Source organism: Macrobrachium nipponense, chromosome 20 (genome assembly GCF_015104395.2).
Source record: "Macrobrachium nipponense isolate FS-2020 chromosome 20, ASM1510439v2, whole genome shotgun sequence".
NCBI classification, from domain to species: Eukaryota; Metazoa; Arthropoda; class Malacostraca; order Decapoda; family Palaemonidae; genus Macrobrachium; species Macrobrachium nipponense.
The window spans coordinates 61693026-61713738 of record NC_061089.1 but is presented as its reverse complement, the minus strand read 5'-3'; the positions used below and the strand labels follow the sequence as shown (position 1 = coordinate 61713738).

At 36.4% G+C, this 20713-nt stretch overlaps 1 protein-coding gene across 1 annotated transcript in view; it reads right to left on the bottom strand.

The window, feature by feature from the left end:
- Nucleotides 1-5452: 5452 nt before the first annotated feature.
- Nucleotides 5453-20713, bottom strand: part of LOC135226595 (uncharacterized) — a 129853-nt gene continuing 114592 nt past the window's right edge. Inside the window, 14 exon segments of the mRNA XM_064266293.1 lie at nt 5453-7630; nt 7632-7733; nt 8221-8322; nt 8666-8847; nt 9413-9573; nt 10346-10427; nt 10720-10861; nt 11730-11930; nt 12116-12295; nt 13333-13527; nt 13715-13867; nt 15053-15295; nt 15864-16151; nt 16675-17006. Coding sequence (XP_064122363.1) covers nt 7121-7630; nt 7632-7733; nt 8221-8322; nt 8666-8847; nt 9413-9573; nt 10346-10427; nt 10720-10861; nt 11730-11930; nt 12116-12295; nt 13333-13527; nt 13715-13867; nt 15053-15295; nt 15864-16151; nt 16675-17006 — 2873 coding nt within the window. The 3' untranslated portion in view covers nt 5453-7120.

The following is a 20713-nucleotide window of genomic DNA, read 5'->3' as shown; positions in this document are numbered from 1 at the left end:
TAGTAAAGCTTTAGCAACATAGCTAGTAGAAGGCAGTAGGCCTAGGTGATATGCCTCCTATGGATAAAAGTGGTTAGAACCACTGACAGTTGTACCTTGGATGAAGCTCCATTTCCCATTTTATCCTTTGGAGCCGTTCACACTGGATGCAAAGCTGCACTATAAAGATCAAAGAAGTCTCTGACAGTTTTCAAGATCGCCTACTCAACGATTTTTAAAAGCACTTCTTCAACTTGCTTACGCTCTTTTAAGCATTTTAGTCATCCAGACATGCTTTTTACCTTATGAGGTCACGCTGCAGCACAGTTATGGCCTTCTCTCTCTTTTACATGAAGCAGCTAAAATCACCATTATTCATACTATATATATATATATATATATATATATATATATGTATATATATATATATATATATATATATATATATATATATATATATATATATATATATATAGTGTATATGTGTGTGTTTGTGTTTGTTTATTTATAGACATCTTTTTATAAACAATATTTACAAACATACATAGCGCGAGATTATTGTAATCTTTAAGGTAATTTGTTGAAAAGCGGTCTCAAACAACAGTATATTAACTAGTACAACTGTTGTTCGAATTTGCAAAGTAGTTTTTAATTACCTTAGTATGACACAGATATATATTCTGTTTACATCACGCTAACTCAAAGACTGTTGAAATTTAGTTAAAAATCGCCAGTTTTTTAGATGTATATATAAAGTCATTTCTACCAGTATATTTGCACGTCTCAGACTTTTGATGTTATGATGCAAATTGAATAGAGCAACCAATGAATCAATTCTGTTTTGAACTATTGACTCACCGTGAATTTTTTGCTTTAAACTCATTCCTATTTTATTCAGCCGTGTATGTATTGCGAATTAGTCTTCAGGTACAGTTTACTGAAGATTTAGAGACCTCGACGGTCTGACCTCTTGAGGGCAGCCAAAGGATGCCCATTCAACACTTAATTTAGTTCCCCTTAGACCAAGACGTGGGATTTAGTACCTTGCGCGAAAAGAACTTCAGATTCTATATCTTCAAATCTGTTTTTCAGACGTCTCAACAGCCCATTAACCCCACCTTTTATTTGTTAAAGGCCCCACAGGGCATTTTCAAATTATTCCTTAGTTGAAGCTATACCCATTTATGTAGCTGAACTTTTCAAGTATAGTTCCTAGGGATATTTGATATAACATCTGTTAAAGAGACATATGTGGATTATTACTAAAAGGCTGAAAATTCAATAAATGTTTTAGCAATGGGAAATTTGCAATCAGGACTGCTAGCAGTAATAAGTGTATTTTACTTGAATTATGTTGAACGAAATAACTGGAGTCTCCTAGTTTTTCTTAACTGCCACGACACTTCCTGCGGTTAGGGTATGAAACATGGTGGTCGGACACTCCAAAATCCACATGATATATATGTAATGTATGTATGTATATATAACAGAAGATCGTTACCTAATTAAACTTGGATTTTTTAATGTCAATAATGTTTATTCACTCAGAATTTAAACGAACTTTCATTACTAACTAATTGTGAAACAAATGTATATCATCCGTGAATTCAAGTTTATTGTCCATTAATTTTTGTTACTTTTAAGTCATATAATTAAATAACTTAAAAAGAGTTACCATTGGTGGCTTATAGTTGAATAATTAGTTAACTATGAAAAGCTCCCGTATATATTATAAACCAACTCTTTATGCTATGCATTAAATCATTATAACATTGGAACTTGAACCTTTGTCTTCGAACTGGACGAATTCTATTTCTTAGCGAATATTTAATGTCTTTTCTAGTAAAAAAAAATGACGCTTAATGATAACGTCATCTAAGAATCTTGAAACTTTTTTTTTTCCAGTAGATGCTTTGTCTCTTCAAGGAAGCCGATTCTTAGTTTTGGCAACATTTCACTGACAAGACGTTTTGTTATGAATCACATTGATGTTTTGCGATTCATATTGTCTATTTAAGTACTTCCGCCTATACCCAACAGACCACCTATATAGAAAAGGACTCATCAGCTTGTTTCGCAGAATAATAATAATAATAATAATAATAATAATAATAATAATAATAATAATAATAATATTTGGATAGAAGACCCTCTTTTAGGCAAATGCTGTTAAAAAGAATGGAGGAATTAAGCGAGTTGATTTTATATATTGTTTTTTCTATTTTCCTTACAATTCGCTTCTCAGGCTCAGCGATGTTTCTGAGTAACTGGCCAATATTCATATTGGGAATCTTCAAAAAATTATAAATGCTGAAGGTAATCTTTTATTATATTAGAACGAACAGGATCTCAGGTCCAGGTCAAGCAGGGGTCGTCGTCAGTGCCGGTAATATTCCGTAGGCGGCATTTATAATTTTCTGAAAATTCCCAATATGAATATTGGCCAATTACTCAGAAACATCGCTGAGGCTGAGAAGCGAATTGTAAGGAAAACAGAAAAAAACAATATATAAAATCAACTCGCTTAATTATGCCATTCTTTTTAACAATAATAATAATAATAATAATAATAATAATAATAATAATAATAATAATAATATAATAATAATAATAATGATAATAATAATAATCAAGATGATGGTGACATACCAATCAGTAAGGCGATAAAACCAATGCTAAATGCTAGCCTCTAAAACTCTATTAATTTTCCTGATCTCTCACAGAATTTTTGAAAGTACCTACACAGAGCCTTGATGTAGGCCATGTTGATCACCATTTCCAGTAGTAAATCATCATTTCATCATTAAACCACACACGCGACTTTGATATATTTTTTCCTCCAAAAGCTTATGGTTTCGTTAAAAGCTGAATATGTGACAGTTGTGATAACGAAGATGTCACGAAAAGTCCTTTTAGGCAGGAGGTCCTCGCGGTGGAAGAAGAAGTATCCTCAGGCATCATGGCTGGTCCTTGACGTGACGCCCAACATGGGAAGGTCGGAACCTGTGGCAATTTCTTCTTCTGTTGTTCCTCTGAGACCTGTTGGACCTAGTAGGAGAAATCACAGTGTGACAGAGGTTAATCATCTTTACAGCATAAATAATGTCTTCAGTTTTACATGAAGACCTACACACTCACTTATACGCAAAATAATAAGAATTTATTATTTAGTTTCCAAAAATAAGGACCCATATATATATATTATATATATATAATATATATATATATATATATATATATATACATATATATATATTATGTATCACACGTATCTAGGGGTGAAATGTTTTGGACTCGCATTGGACTCGCAGCATTTAATCACACACACACGCACACACACACACACACACACACACACACACACACACACATATATATATTATATATATTATAATAATATAATCATATATATATTATATATATAATATATATATATATAATATATATATATATATATCTATATATATTATTATATATATATATATATAATATAGTCAATATTCCACCAGTAGAAGTAGCTTCAAGGAAAAACTGCTCGATAGTGAGTATTACTTTTATCCTTTAACTGTTGAATCAAGAAAAAATTCCCGTTCAAAAGACTTCCACGACAGGACCGAGTCACATGCCTAAATGAAAAGCTCATCAATAATTCGTTGGCCCCCTTACATAAACTGGTTTACTCATATATTGTCTTACGCACCACCTACACACGCGCGCTTCTGCACAGATACACGTGCACTTATTAACACATACGCATTATATTCCGTGCACACTGTTCACCCATTCATTTTACCTAAATCAAAAGTGTTTTCAATGAACTATTGAGATATACACTACAAGATTTGTAAATTACACAATAACTTTCGATCGATTCCACCTTTTCCAACATTTTTTTTAATGAGTTGATGCCTTCCAGACTTCAAATCCTGGAAAGTTCATCATGGTTGGTGGTTGGTTTAATTTAGGCTGGCTGTGTGCCATATTCATAGTCGTGGTTAGGTTCTGAAAGGGATAAGGGAATTGATGTGGACCTCTGTTGCATATTTTCAGAAGCGTTGCCGCTGTCTTTACCGTAGGAATCATCTCATCAGTCAATATACCATTGTCTGCAGTTCTTGTGTCTAGATACTAGAACTTCAGTTCTTTATTTTTTCGCTTGAGTACATTACGATGCAAAAGGAAGTATTTCTTTTTTTTGTGAACATGTATCATCTTATCCATGATTTTTGTATAGTTACAATTGATTGGAGAAACTAAATCATTTTGTCGACATAAGGAAAGTGTTTTTGTGCTTATATAACAATTTCCAAATTGCTCTGTTTGTATAAATGAAAAAAAAAAAGATTACAAACAAACATACTACTTGATTTTAAAGCATTCTGCCTCAACTTTCTCTGCACCAGTAAAATTTCATTTTAATTAATATTAGTCAGAGAATAGCCAAAATATATCAAAATTTAATTCCCTATTCGACTGTGCATGGTGTAAATTTACTACAATAACGCAAATAATTCATAATAACATCACATCAAACAGACTGAACTATCATGACAAGCAATACTTATTTTACTTTAGAAACGCGGGAACTCGAACTACACGTCTTGTAAAGTTCATGGTTGGTGGTTGGTTTATTTTAAGCCGGTTGAAGTTTTCGTTCTTAAATTACAGGTTTATTTATTAGAATATCGTGCGATATCATAATGACTGCATTTTAACAGACATCACCTAAAGTGGTGGAATAGATACACAATTTATCAGCACGTCGATTGCAAACAAGACTTATCGATATTCGCAAGCATTTGTTCCAATATTTCTCTCTGAATTTCTCCTCTTCTCGTGGGGTAATGCCGAAGCAATAAACGCATAATTATTAATATCAGGCGTTCATTGAGTAGTATGGAAATGAACCCGACATCACCTTGCAACTTGGTTGGAAATAGACTCCCGCTACACACACACACACATATATATATATATATATATATATATATATATATATATATATATATATATATATATATATATATATTGTGTGTGTGTGCGCGTATCTGATCTGAATATACTCATGTACACATGTAGTTCTAATCAGTAACAATGGCGATTCCAAATATTTGTCCATTACACATTTATTTGTGATAACCATCATATTCAAACAAACTTACCTGTGTTGATTGATTTATATTGCTTTGTCCTGTGATTAGCCTCAAAGTTAAGTACGTCTTAGTTTAACCAGACTTCTGAGCCGATTAACAGCTCTTCTAGGGCTGGCCCGAAGGGTTAGATTTTCCGTGGCTGGGAACTAATTCATTTCTTAGCAAAGGGACCTGCAGCTTATTGTGGAATCCGAACCACATTATATCGAGAAATGAATTTCTAATCACCAGAAATAAATTCCTTTAATGATTCTACACTGAGCGGTAAGCGGGAAGCGAACTCGGGCTACCTGATTGATAGCCGAGTACGGAACCCACTCGTCTAGTGAGGAACTGTGTGATTAGCGTCAGAAATACCCTTACACGTATAGTGAAATATATATATGATTCCCGGTTAATTTTTGTTAATTATATTTGCAATACAGAAATGTCAACAACTTGTTTTTCTTTTGTGCTTATCGGTAGTCTAAGGTATTAAAATGAAAATGTCCGTAATTACATTAAAAGACTTACAACGTGTCTTGGTCTTTGTAAGTCCGGCTTATAAATATTTCATTCTTCTAATGCTAAAAAAATAAAAGATTGTATAGGAAAGTTGTTGCATTGTCTCTCTTTGCAACAATCAACAAAGTAAAGCAACGACATGGAGTGGGGATAAAGCAAGCAACAAACACACCATAACAAACAGAAAAGGAGGTTATGTTAGAAAACAACTGCAGTATGCTATAAATATATTTGAATGCATAATGTTAACAAATGTTGCAGTACTGTGTACATAACAAGACAAAAAACAAACAAGCAAACGTAGCATGCAGAACAAATAAAATCGTAATAATTAGAGGGGAATGAACACTCTTGGTAAAATAAACGGAAAGATAAAGTAGAGAGAGAGAGAGAGAGAGAGAGAGAGAGAGAGAGAGAGAGAGAGAGAGAGAGAGAGAGAGAGAAAGCGTCGTATCAACTTACTCTTACAGAGAGACCAAGGTAATGTAACGACCATTACCTTAAAATTACACTATCTTTTTTAAAGCTCGTCCGCTCCTTGGTCATAAAGCAAGGATTTATATTGATATAAGACGATTATTGTTCATCATAATGAAACAGCAGTGCACTTATCGGAATGAGTATCCTTTCCTAATTAACATAATTATAACTTGAAGCCATAAAACCATAAGGGGGTGCCTGGTAGATCAGTCATTTGTTGCAAAGAGCAATGTGGGATATTGTTTATCACATTTTCCTTCGTGTTTATTAGTTTAGTTTCTCAAAATTATCTTGTGAGAGTAACACTCCATAACGAACACAATGAATAACATCATGGACTCATTCAAACTAAACACTAGACTTCGATGTAGTCACTAATAACAGAGAGAGAGAGAGAGAGAGAGAGAGAGAGAGAGAGAGAGAGAGAGAGAGAGAGAGAGAGAGAGAGAGAGAGAGAGAGAGAGAGAAACGCATTGCGTATTCAAAAGAGCATTATAAATTCTTCTACAAGCATTATTACTGGGGCTATCAATGCTTTATTTCTTACGCAAATAGGTTTCGTTTGTTAAATATCTCACGTCTGTAATTCTTGGCTTTTCGTAATGAAAATATTTCTCATAATGGTTCCTTACAATTAATATTATATATATAATAGAAACAGAAGCTGCCATATCACTGTAATATAATTTATATATACAATTGTCGTTTATCCTATATCTACACGAGAAGCTGTTCTGCGTCTAACCGTCCTTTAGACCTATATCACAGAGTCAGTATCTATATATACTGTGCGGGTTTAAGTAAAGTATTCAGATTCTATATCTTGCTACAACAATCTACCTAACTATTTCACGCAGAACGATACGGTAATCATACAAATGAGAGAGAGAGAGAGAGAGAGAGAGAGAGAGAGAGAGAGAGAGAGGTCTTTAAATGCCAAGTTAGCTTGCATGCAAAGGATCCATCTTTGATTGAAGTGAAGAATCCCTGAAGGAGAATTCCTATCAGCACGATCCTTCGTCAACAGACTTGCAACTTGCTGAGAGAGAGGCCCTCGTGGAATTGGTCCTTGGAGTGGAGGATCGAGAGGACAATGGAGAAGAGCTTGTCGACGTAGGTGAGCCTTCGTCATCTCCGTCAGCCTCTCCTGGATGAGGAGTGGGTGGTGGAGGAGGAAGCGAGGGAGGAAGTGGAGGAGGGATGTGAGGGGCAGATACGGGAGAGATCCTCCTCTTGGACAGATGGTTCTCAAGAGACAAGACGTGCAACTGACGCGGAGGCGACGGAGGAGTGTTGTAGGCTAAAGAGGAATCCTTCTGGAGGGACGAGGACCTGGTTATTGAAAGGTTTCTATGGGAGGAGATGGAGGAGGTGGTTGTCCCAGAGTAAGAGAGGTGGATGCGGGCATGGTCGTGCCCTCGGGCTAAAGAGAGCTGTTGGTTAGATAAGGAGAACTCGTCAGTACCGGACGAGTTGGATAAGGTCACCGAACTGAAATCCATCGTACCACGAGGGCTTGGCGGGAGGGGCTGAGCCACAGCAGCATCTGTAGACCCGGACACGAACAGCTTCCAGAATTTTGGGTTTCAGAATGAATATGAGGAAGATGATGAAACCCTGAAAAGCAAATGCAAATTAAGAAGTTGTAATACAAGAGCACATGAATCTTATAAAATGTTTATCTCTCTGTTACTTAAGTAATGAGAAGTGGTGCAATACACTTGTCTAATTTTCATTAACAATGGACATAAATGATGTGGATAATAAAATTAGATATAGACGGAGTGATGAAAAAGCACATGGCAGATATAGTTTTAAATTCAATCGGAGAGGCACAATGTGGCCCTTGAGAGAAGAGGAAGAAAATGGACTAGTGACAAGTGCGCGCAGTGTGGATGACGTAGGAAGAATGAGGTCAGTTGAATAAAAAATGGACTTTTCATAAAGATGTAGTGGGGAAAAAAAGTTCGTTACATAATTAGAACACAGGAAGAGGAGGAAGGCATCTTTTTGTGACGCTAGTTAATTAGATTAAGAGTTATCAAAATTGCACATCTTTTAGAACATTTTATAATGCGTTTTACTCTAATCTCTAAATACTTACCTGGAAGCAGTTGAAGACATCAGAAATGTACCACACAGTTCTTGGACCTAATTCAAAGGCGATGATCTCGGCGAGCCAGCTGATTCCCATGACCAGAAACAGCTGAGGAAGACAAGAAAAAAAGTAAGATACAGAAAATTATCATAAAAATATACAACGCGTGTGATTCATGTTTTTTTTTTTGCAGTAATATATTCCATGTTCTTTTGTTTAAATACGATAATTTGTGTCCCCAGTCATGCAATGATGTATTTTGATCAATTCTATTCCGCATTAATGTTTGCTTTGGACTCATTTTTGAGGGGCAAAACGCATTATTCAAATCACCTGTCTGCCTAATTACCATTATATGCATAGATTGATTAACTCAAGGACTGATTTATTTGGTCAAAATTGTTAACAAGCGAAGTACATAAAAATACAAGGCCTACTGTAAAATGTTTACCTTGAAACAGAGCTTGAGTCGTTGCCTTGCTTGTCTCTGGACGGTGCCCTTGTGACTTTGCTGGACGGTGACCAGGAGTGATCTGACTGTTAGGATGAAGAAGATGAGGTCTGCAACCAGAAGGACTGCCACGGGACCGAAGAAGTAGGCCCACTTTGCAGCGTTGTTGTGGGTCACGGAGTCTGTCCAGGTAAGATGGGTTCAGATTGATAAAAACTGAATAGATGTGGGTGGGCTTGTATGTTTGCGTGTAACGAGAGAGAGAGAGAGAGAGAGAGAGAGAGAGAGAGAGAGAGAGAGAGAGAGAGAGAGAGCGTAGAATGATCCCATCCTTCTAGTGTAGTAGTGTAGAGGTTAAATCGTAAAGGTTATCCTTCACACACACACACACACACACACACACACACAGAGAGAGAGAGAGAGAGAGAGAGAGAGAGAGAGAGAGGACGATGATATTCCTGCTTAATTAAGATTAGACTTCATCTTTCTCATGCTTGATTTCGTTTATACCCATGAATTAATCGAAAACAAATTTCGATACCTTTCATAAGGGCATCTTTGTAAACTATATACGTAGTACTTATTAGACGATAAACTGGAGAATTGCCGTAATATGGTCATATCATATGTCAGAAGGACATAACATTAAAACTCAAAACTTTGTAACATTCGAAATTATGCGTAACAGAAAAAAATAAAAGGAAAAAAAATGGCGGGAAGCAATTGATACAAATGAAATGAACTTACAGCTGAAGAAACAAGAATATTTCCCAAAGTTAGGCTTGATGTAGCAGTTGCTGATGGAAGGCGCGAACTCCATGATGAGAGAAACACCACCAAAGACGAGCGGGCAAATCCAGGCGTAGACTTGGTACCACACCCATCGGCGACCGCTGGAGCTTTCTTGCCTGTTCATTGAGAAAGAGAAGGTGGTTTCATTTTTTTTTTAAATAACTGGTGAGAGAATAAAGTTACAATCCATAATCATTTGTAACCTATCAAAACTTTACGATCGGGATATTCATGATTTTGACGTCTATTTTTCGTGTAATCATAATTAACGTTAGCGTCAGAATTGTTTAAGCAACTTTGAAGATAATCTCCAAATGTTTTATATATATATATATATATATATATATCTATAATATATATATATATATATATATATATATATATATATATATATATATATCACACACTTGGACGGTGGTTCGATCCCATGGGGCGACGAAATTATTATCAACTAAAAATTCCCCTTCGGTTCATATATGAAAATATATCATTTGGGAGGTAAAGTGAATTTAGATATTAAAGGACATTTGTAGCTTCAATTGATATATATATATATAAATATATATATATATATATATATATATATATATGTGTGTGTGTGTGTGTGTGTGTGTGTGTGTGTATAAACAAATATATGCGAGCATTAAGTACAAATATCGATTAATATCCAATTCGCTCCACCCCGAAAATAATATATATATTATATATATATATATAGATATATATATGATATATATATATATATATATACATATATATATACACACATATATATATATATATATATATATATATATATATATATATATATATGTGTGTGTGTGTTTAGCGATGGGGAGTTATAGTTGATAAGAAGTTCGTCGTGTTTGTAAAGTAGTTCTTGCGTACCTTGCACATTTCCACCATAATTCAAAGCAGAGGACATTCAGCCAGAAGAAGGTGGCCATGAAAAACATGTAAACACATACACCTGTTGAAAAATAAATGGAAATAAATTAGAATTTCTTTCGACAGAAAGCAATGACGTTTTGTTTGAAGTAAAAGGAAAATAGGCACTAACATAAAAAAAAGAATAGTTTCTTAAATTACGGTATTTCACTGTACATAAATTATTTTGAGACTTCCTATAAGTATGTTCAAAGCACTATAAGGTACAGAAAATTGACAACGGTGAGGCAAAATATAGTAATATAGTAACAGATCATACTCCTAAACATTAGATCTCTCTCTCTATCTGCAAAAAGGGTCAAAAGTACACTCACCAATTCCAATGCAGGCACTGGGACTGGCCAGGTTAATTGGGTCCGAAAAGAGCTTCACAATGATCAGGAACAGGTAAGCGAAGAAGAGGCTGAACAAGAAGGAGAGCAATATTCTGCCCAGGACGGAATGGGCCAGTTTCACCTGTTGAGATAATATAATTCTATAGAGAATTCTGGCTTGAAAAGATTCGAGGTTAACCTTGCGTTTTACCAGCCGCATTCTTCATAAATCACTCCAACCTCTGAGCAGGAATCTTTTTTAACCTTTCGCCAAATGGACGCGATTCTAGGTAAATCAAGTTCCACTGAAAGACGATTCTAAGCAGACATATTGCTGGTCAACTGAAATATTCTTAGACATCTTACTTCACTCAAATATGATTCCAGGCAATCCTACCTTTACTCTTGCATGATTCTAAACAATCCTGGAATTCAGTAAGAAGAAATCTTAATAAAACGGTTTTATATCGACTCATGCTTCAGTTGGAGGAATATAAGACTTCAGTGAGTTATTCGCTTTCTTCATATTAAGCTGTCCTTTTTTTTCATTACTTGTTATGCAATTTATTTTCGTTTAATACTGCACTTTATTATACGTGTTATTACATTTTCGTTATAATGATAATAAGTTTTCCCATTGGTTATTGAATATATTCCAAACTTTCGCCAGATTTATGTCATAGGACAAAATTGTCTTCACAGACCAATACTGACATTCAAGATGAAAATGGCACCTGCTGTGATTTAACTTTGCCAGATACTTTGTCAGGAAGGTAAAATACACTCGTAAACAATTAGTGATATTCTTTCATACTCACGTGGCTATTCCAGTATAAACTAAAACAGGGAGAAAAGAACAATTATTAAATGGCTAGAACGTGGCGTCACCTCTGTACAATAAAGAAAAGGAAGGGTCATCTAGAAAAATTAACAGAGGAAATTGCATCGCTTTAAATGCAACAATCTCCACGTAAAAAGATCAAATCTGTGGTATGCTTAATTTCACTTACATTTTTGTTCAGTCCACGCTTGTTTTGGTCAGGTACAGTGAGATACACGATGAACGAGATCAGGATGAAGAGATCCGAAATGGCCAGGAACACTGGGTAGATGAAGCCGTCTTGAAGCTTTTCCAGCTTCCCCAGATGCTCCCATTCATCCCTAAAGCAAAACGCTGCTCCTTCCCTCAGTTCACCAGAGGGGTAGTGAACCTGTTAAGAAAAGGAGAATTGATAGGCAGGCAGAGTGCCTGATGTCGTTGCGTTCGTAATACCTGCTAGTGAGACTGAGCAGCGTTCTCTTTGCACAAAAGTCGATAAATCCTCATGCCTAAATCTATTCAACGTTTATACTTATTCAAACTCATAGTCATAACATCCACTGCCCTGACAGATACCTGATCTATGCAGTACTGGCCCTTGGGAATAGTATAAATCTGCAGTGGGTTACATTCATCCGTGACGTTGGAAGTGTACCGCAGGGAACCGTCCTCTTGCATTTGCACCAGCTCGTTGGAGTACGTCAGCTGTAGGTCGGGACACTTCGGGAAACCGAATTTGAAGTCTGCGTCCATGACCTGGAGAAAAATTAAGATTAAATAAATAAATGGCAAATATATGAATGTATATGCATTTTGATTGATGGATAAAGGAACAATGAATTGTTGATGGGACATAATATCTGAAATAATAAAGAAGTCTAGATTTCCATCAGTATAGCGAAATGTAGCATAATCATGATTACTTTTTTTTACAATTAACTTGGCTTTGTGGAGAGGTATGTACTGCTTATGGTTTTGATATAAATATATGATATAAATATAACATGTTCATGAAGGAAAATATTCTAGGTATGACCAACTTTTTCATTTTATCTACGAACATGATGTACTTCAAATCACTATAAGGAATGCTAGCTCTTTCTGTGTCAAAGCCCTTAATACTTTTATTATGGTATTTCAGCATTGGCACATAGGTCTCTTTATATTTTCTTCTCATGATACACACACACACACACAAACACACACACATGCACACACACACACACACACACACACACATATATATATATATGTGTGTGTGTGTGTGTGTGTGTGTTCGTGTGTGTGTGTGTGTGTGTTTATACATATATGTATGTAGATAGATATAAAGATAGATAAATAGATATGTGTGTCCGAGACTAACTTAGATTGCACGAAGTGAAAAACAGCAATAATGATATAGTTAGAGAAAGGTCAGTCATCTGCATTCCTCTTCAGAACTCCAGGTATGAAGCCTAAGGTTTCAAATTTTCTTTGGAACATCGATTTCCCTGAAAATCCCGGCATGCAGATGAACGGTTTAAATCAAATTTGTAAGACTTCCGTCAAAACTGTTGTTTAAAATAGAACAACCGTTTATCAGAGTGCTATTAGCTAAATATTAGACAAATTGAGAATAAAGCAAATCCTCTAAAGAAGGAGTCCAGACACTCACGAGCAAAGCTTTGTCTAAGCGCTTCTTCTTAAGGAGATTAGTGTTACCTAAAAATCGTGCTCTTAAACAAATAAAAAAAAAGGACTACTGAAGACATAAAAACCAGGAGAGTTTTTGTTTCGTTTTCTTATTTCCTTACCAATGAAGACGAGAAATTAGAGTGCGTCATTTTTGGAAGCCAGAAGGAGAGGCGAGACGAGACACATCTTTTGGAAGCTGCGTCGAGAATGCTTCCAAGCGGACAGCACTTTGAAACACACCGCTCTTTCTGACAGCCGGGCGTCTGCACATGCTGTAAGCGCTGTTTCTCACTTTCGCTTACGCACACGTATGCCTGAGAATGAGAGCAACGTAAAAAGTTGAGTTTAATTGTTAGAAAATATCGTCAAAAACGTTTAAATTGAACTTATTCAACATATATTAGTTAAAAATCACAATTTATCTGAGATAAACCTTCTCATGGCGTTTCAGTAATAATTGTATATAAATTCTCAAGTTTACAAATGAGAAAGAATGCTAACCTTTGGTTCGATAGTTCCATTGATATGAAAGTCCTCGATGCAATACTGGTTACCTGGGATCAGGCGGTTGAGGTACGGCACGAAGAGATGACCCGTCTCTGCTTCCAGGTAAAAATTGTCGACCTCCCAACCCATTTGCTCTCCCACACAAGTCTGTTTTGAAAGGAAAAGAAAGGCAGAGTAGAAAAATGAGAGGTTCCAGGGATTTTAATAGACATTAGATTATCCGTTGCCACGACGATGAAAATAAATCTGAAGCATTGAATTGTACCAAGTTTGCTACGTGTTTCCTGGTAGCCATAGGCCCCGTCCACACGGTCGAGCTTTGGTCGACGAACTTTGTCCGATGTGACGTCAGAAGCGGAGAAACAGCGGGAAAAGTCAGAACTTTACCGCAATTTCTCCGCTTCTGACGTCACATCGAACAAAGTTCGTCGAGCAAAGCTCGTCCGTGTGGACGGGGCCATAGATAGGCCTACTCGTTGTCAGTAGTACTATCAGCAGAGCAGTCTTTAGGAAACAATTGCCTTGACTTTGGCTGTTGTGTAAAGAGGAAGTTTTGACTATTCACGAAGTTCCGATGATAAAACCCTGAAAATTTATCCCAAGCTGTAAATGAAATAGTATAATTATCGTCAAATGCAATATATGTGTTTGTGACTATCAGACAATAGAGGAATGACCTAAATTTTATTATTATTATTATGATGATGATGATCGAACGTTGTTTGATATGTTAGATAAGATATGACAGAAATTTATTTCCAAAACATGCATTATTATGTAATGAATATCTGTTTTGCATTATTTGTGTCGATAAAGTGACAGGTAAATTATGAAATAAATACTGAAAGTTATCTTCAGTGGGGGAATATCCAGTAGGAATTACTCATGATGGTTAAATATAATGTTATATTCCTATGTAATTTTGGATGGCTATCTATTTCTATATTGCCATAAGCGGGATATATATATATATATATATATATATATTATATATATATATATATATATATATATATATATATATTATGCGTGCTTCTACGTAGATTCAATTTTGCATTTGTAAAGTGGCGTTTCTTAATTATGAAATATAATGTCATAGTTGAAATATTCTCTAAATCTTTAACATTTGGCGTTACACCAATATCTGAGACCCTATTAGGAAATCAAAAAGTTCTGGAAGTACAGGTACTTCTTATTTATAAATTGAAGTATGATTGGATAACAGATAATAATGAAATTCATGTAGACGTTATATTTGTATGAATTATTAATGGCAGAAAAATACGGCCAGTCAACCGGACTTGTGCATAAAAAAAATGAAGAAAAACTTACTTGGAAATTTGGCACCACTTCGTGAGTTTCTGAATAAGGATGCTGCCTGATATCAACGAGGTCAGCTTTCGATGCTGAAAATATGGACGAAGATGACAAAGTGCTCTTCTCGGAAGAGGAGGAGGAGGAGGAGGGAGAGGTGGAGGAAAATGCTGTCTCTTGGTGTGCTGACTTGACTGGTACAAGCCAGGGGCCCTCGGTGACCAGCTTACGAGGAGTGCAGCTAGAACTGGCGTCCCAAACCTAAAAACAGACAAAAAGCCAATTAAAAATTCCCATTCTTCCTCTGTCAGCTATTTCGTTGTTTGAATGGTGCTTATGACATTTAACCTTTGATTTCATGTTTTTAGGAGGAAAAACCACGACTCTGCCTATATCACTTGTCAAGGAAATGGACGATTGTAAAATTAATTTGCTTTATTTTTAGGCATAAACAATTTGTTCACATGATATTTTACGGAGCTCTCTGAAAACAAGATTTATTTCCAAATAAAAAACACAAGAATTATGATAAAATTAATAAAGGTTCCCTTAAGAGTTAATGGCAAAATGCATCACAACTTTGTAAAAAAAACAGCGGACTGCGAGACATTTAAAATGGCCTCACGCGACATATGTAGCTTATCTGTGTCTGTGAGTGTCTAAGTATAATATCAATCACCATCTGACCAGTGTTACTTTCAGCAGTCTGCCAGATGTCATATACTTTTGATCATTTCCTTATGATGAAACGGCCCGTCATCTGACTCTTCAATGTAACGAGAGAGAGAGAGAGAGAGAGAGAGAGAGTCATTCACTTCTTTTTGTTTACCTCATGATGCATACAACACTTCCTGACGGGAATCTTCGACGGGTCGAAGGTTTCCACTTGAGTCTCTAGGACGCAGACCATCGCTCCCTGGATATGGGGCGAGCCTCTGACGCTGGCGTTGGCCACGAAGTTTTCGAGGCAGTAGTGCTCTTGGTCGTAATACTGCTCGTACTCAGGGACCCAAAGCTGTCCAGTGTCTAAGACGCGGAAGTCGAACTCGGGCTTCTTCCCGGGCTCCACGTCGAGGAGGTATTTCTCGCACTCGAGCATCTGGGTCTGCAACTCGACCTGTGGAAGGGAGACAAGACCCGTTGAGAGAGGTGCGCTAAATGTAGCTGATAATGTTTATTCAAAACTACTATTCGAATTTTGGAAACATTCTCCCAATTGTTAAATGGCATTATAGCGAATCAATTAACCTTTAAGAATGCAAATACAAACAGAATTATGCATATTTTAGTGGAAAACCACTTGTTTTATATATATATATATATATATATATATATATATATACTATATATATACTATATATATCATAAATATATATATATATATATATATATATATATATATATGTATATACTATATATATATATATATATATATACAGTATATATATATATATATATATATATATATATAGATATATTATAAATATATAGATACATATATATATATATATATATATAGGGTATATATATATATATATATGTGTGTGTGTGTGTGTGTGTGTGTGTGTGTGTGTGTGTTAATTATCCAAGAACTATAACGCCTGGCAAAGATGCAAATGCCACCTAGAGCACCGACTGACCTTATCCCGAGTGAGGTTGGACTCTGTGTACATTCCATGGTAATCGACCGAGAACACGGGCACGCTGAAGGTGATCTCATCGCTCCTCTGGCACTGTTTGGTGGCCTGGTCGAAGACCTCCTTCTCGGCGCAACACTTGTGGATCACCAGAGAGTCCACGAAAGTTCCATCGTCGTAGTCGTAGGCGAAATGCGACGCCGCGTCGTCGGACGGCGTGGAAGCGGAGGCCTGGATGACGAAGGGGTGATCTGCCGTCGAGGGCGAGGATGGGTCTCTCAAAGGAACCACCTCCACTTCGGTGTCCCTCCGCAGAGAAGATATTCCTGGGGATTCTGTACGAAGGAGAAAAGAGAGAAAGAAAAATGGAAGCCATAAGTTACAATATCACGATAATAATTTTGATTGAGTAATATGGTAGTAATAACACGTCTATACTCCGTTTTTTTTCATCTGTCCATCCGCCTGTGGTGTTTTTGTATGGTAACACTGCGTCCCGGGCTTTAGATAGTTACGCTATTTGTAAGTTTTAGGTAAATAAAAGGATATCTGGGTGTATATTTGCAACTAAAAAGTGTTTTAATAATTTACTGTATACGAATTACACCGTTAATATTCGAAATAGGATATTATTATAATCGTTGAATGTAAGCTGAATGTAACTATCTAAAGCCCGGGCCGCAGTGTTGCCATACAAAAACACCACAGGCGGATGGACAGATGAAAAAAAACAGAGTATAGTGATCTTACTGCTTGGAGCTTCTGTAGAAAGGAAAATGTTATAATGAGCATTTATTCCCAAGAACTTGCAAAATAAAATTTGTATGATTAATTTCATGGAAATGAATAATGTTCGGACACCGCAAATCTCCGCTAGGGATGAGCAATCTATGTGCCCACGGCACCTCCCCCGCCCGTCCTTTTAAAAGGCGCTTTATACAGACCCTGATCTCTCCCAGAATATAATAAATAGTTGCCAATAACGAGGCCCATTTTTCGTCAAATTTTCGCCAAACTCCAGACATGTTTCTTTGTATAATTCTGTTAACCAAAAGACAAACACACACACACACACACACAATCTCGACCCTTTCTATAGTTCTTTGGGATCTATTTCAGCTTATCTACGAGTGCCAATCCTTTCTTTTCTAATGAGGATACCTCGCGTTTGACAAATCATTTAGTATTTCCAGGATATGAATCAACATGTTATCCTGGCGATACAGTCATTCTGCGTTCTGATAGCAGAACGAAGTATACACAGTTATATGTGACTACATGTACACACCCGAGAATAGGTATGTGTATTAGCTGAAGCCTCTAGGAAAGTTAAAAATGAAAAAGGCAGAGTACCAAGTATTTTCGTGTATTTAACCCATCTTTGTACCCCGAAGATGTGTTAAATGCACGAACTTTCTTAGTGGCTTCAGCTAATAAAAAAAATCACGTGCTTGCTTTTGTGATTTCTTAGTAGGTATGTGTATGTATATGTATATATATATATATATGTGTGTGTGTGTTTACACATTCGTAAATACACACACATATATTTTTCTTCTTCTTCTATTAATTAGAGCCCGTGGCTAGAGCAGGTAAAAATCACGAAGTTTCAAATGTGTGAAGGATGGTAGTACCAGGGACTTATTATTGCTGGTAAACATCGCATCTGCCTTTCTTCTTTTTTACTTTAGACGAATATTAAACTGAAAATAAAACTGCGAACTGAAAACGCGGAAGGAGCCATATGAGAAAGCCACCTCTTTATCGCCTGATGGTATCAGCATCGCAGTAAAAGGATGCCACAGCGAGCCTCACATGCCCTTAGCTGCGTTAAAGGGATGGTTCGTATAACTTATGGTTCAGGAAGGTGCCCGGGTCATTGGGAAACCATACGATCTTTTGTGTTACGTAATGTGGATTGGAAGTTGGAACCCGGATAAACAGTATCCGTTTATGTGCACTATCAGTATATCGATTTCTTTCCAGTCTGCAGGCTTAGATAAATGCGTAAAATGTACAGAGGACAAATTTTGTTTTGCTTTATTGCAGTCTTTATTAACCCTGAGAATCATGGCGATGAAGGTATTGTGAATAGTTTTTCATTCTTCTGTTAGATGGAATCTGGTTTCCACAAGAAAGTCGAAAAAGATAAATTAGACTGATAGAATTGGTTTTGCAAGTTGTCCAAATTGCAAGAGAAATTTAAAGGGCTCGTGATTGCACAAAAATATATAGATAACAGAGAGAGAGAGAGATGACGAAGAGAGTACGAGAGAGAGAGAGAGAGAGAGAGAGAGAGAGAGAGAGAGATGCAGAGTGGTAGAGAAGGAGGGAGAGAGAGGATGTTAACAAAACAGTGAATATACAGAAAATAACTACAAAGAAATTAAGTTAATATAGCAACGGTAATCCATCGCCGGCCAATCCCCCCCCCTCTCTCTCTCTCTCTCTCTCTCTCTCTCTCTCTCTCTCTCTTTCATCTAACCTGTCTCCAGCAGGACAGGTAACTCAAGGTAATTCAAGGACTTGGTGCCAGACTCTTCTGTCCCGGACAAGGCAACTTCTAAGTTTCATGAAAGTACATCCACTGCTGTCGTGAAAAATTCCAAAATTAAAGACTCTAAAGGGTTTATCTGCGAGGATTACCATACTATTTTAACTGTTGTTCAATACGAAATTAACAAAATTCAAATGTAAACGTACCTAACAAAATGATTCTCAATTATGTATTGTTTGTCACGGAAATTCTGCGCGAGGAATAGGCAAGTTGAAGATAGACTTAATTGAGATGACATTTCTCTCTTCCGCTTTTGTAGTGCGAAGCATAAAGCATAAACTGTTTACGGAATATGGCTCTGTGTCTTTTAAAAGCTCCGTATTTTGTGAAGCAAAATAAGACGCGAGGAAAAGCCTCGAGAGACTCACTGAAGTCAAGGATGACCACTGCGGAGCAGGGGCCATCATTCACGGACGCGTGCGCCCTGCTTAGCATCTTATTTATATTCCGAAAATGCAAAACCCGTCAACAGCCATTATGGAAATTCCGTTTTGGGTCTTTCTGACCTGTCTACCTGGGCAAGATTCGTATCTCTTATTGCGTTTGTCTCACTGCCAGTCAGATTACGTACATACTAAACACGCACAAACATACACATATCTGTCTATCTATCTATCTATCTATCCTTAATCTATCTATTATCTATCGATCTATATATATATACATACATATATAATATATATATAATATATATATATATATAAGTACATATATATCTATATATCAAATCCATAGAGCACGGGTTCGAATTCTGACCGTGACAAATGCACTTACATACAATCTTCTTTGTGTGTGAGTGATTATTAAGGTAAGTTATATTAGAAACTCAGGTTTTCATGACTTAGCAACTGGAAGCATAAAGCAATCACGTTTTTACTGGTGAGCAAGTGTATGTATGCATGTGTCTATGTATGATTCCCAAGAGGAACCTAAGGCATACTTGTAGGCATCAGTCAAAATCCATTTGTGAATACAGTAATGAAAAGGATATGATATCATTATAATTTATTATTATTGCTACTACTCACGTTCCTTTTTCTGTTTCAGAGAATTGCAGGAAGAATAAAAGGATTTCGGATTCAGCAAACCCCATATTTGGCAGAAAGGACACAGTAAAACGTCGAATTTTATTTATTGAATGACCAAAGAAGAGGGAGAGAATATATTACAAAGGGTTTTCTCCGGGAGAGTGAGGATTGACTTGTTGAGCCCCTGTCCTTTTGAAGTAGCGATGGAAGGCTATTCTCTCTCTCTCTCTCTCTCTCTCTCTCTCTCTCTCTCTCTCTCTCTCTCTCTCTCTCTCTCTCTCTCTCTCTCCACCCCAGCTGCGACCTATAGCATCTGGCTACTGTATATTAACTGCATAGATGAATAGAGTCCTATATTTATTCAGGAAAGGCAACCGTACACATCCCTTCTTGGCTGGTGCAGGAATCAAATGCTGGTTTATTCAGATAAGATCTGAGCTGGCTATCACTTGCACTA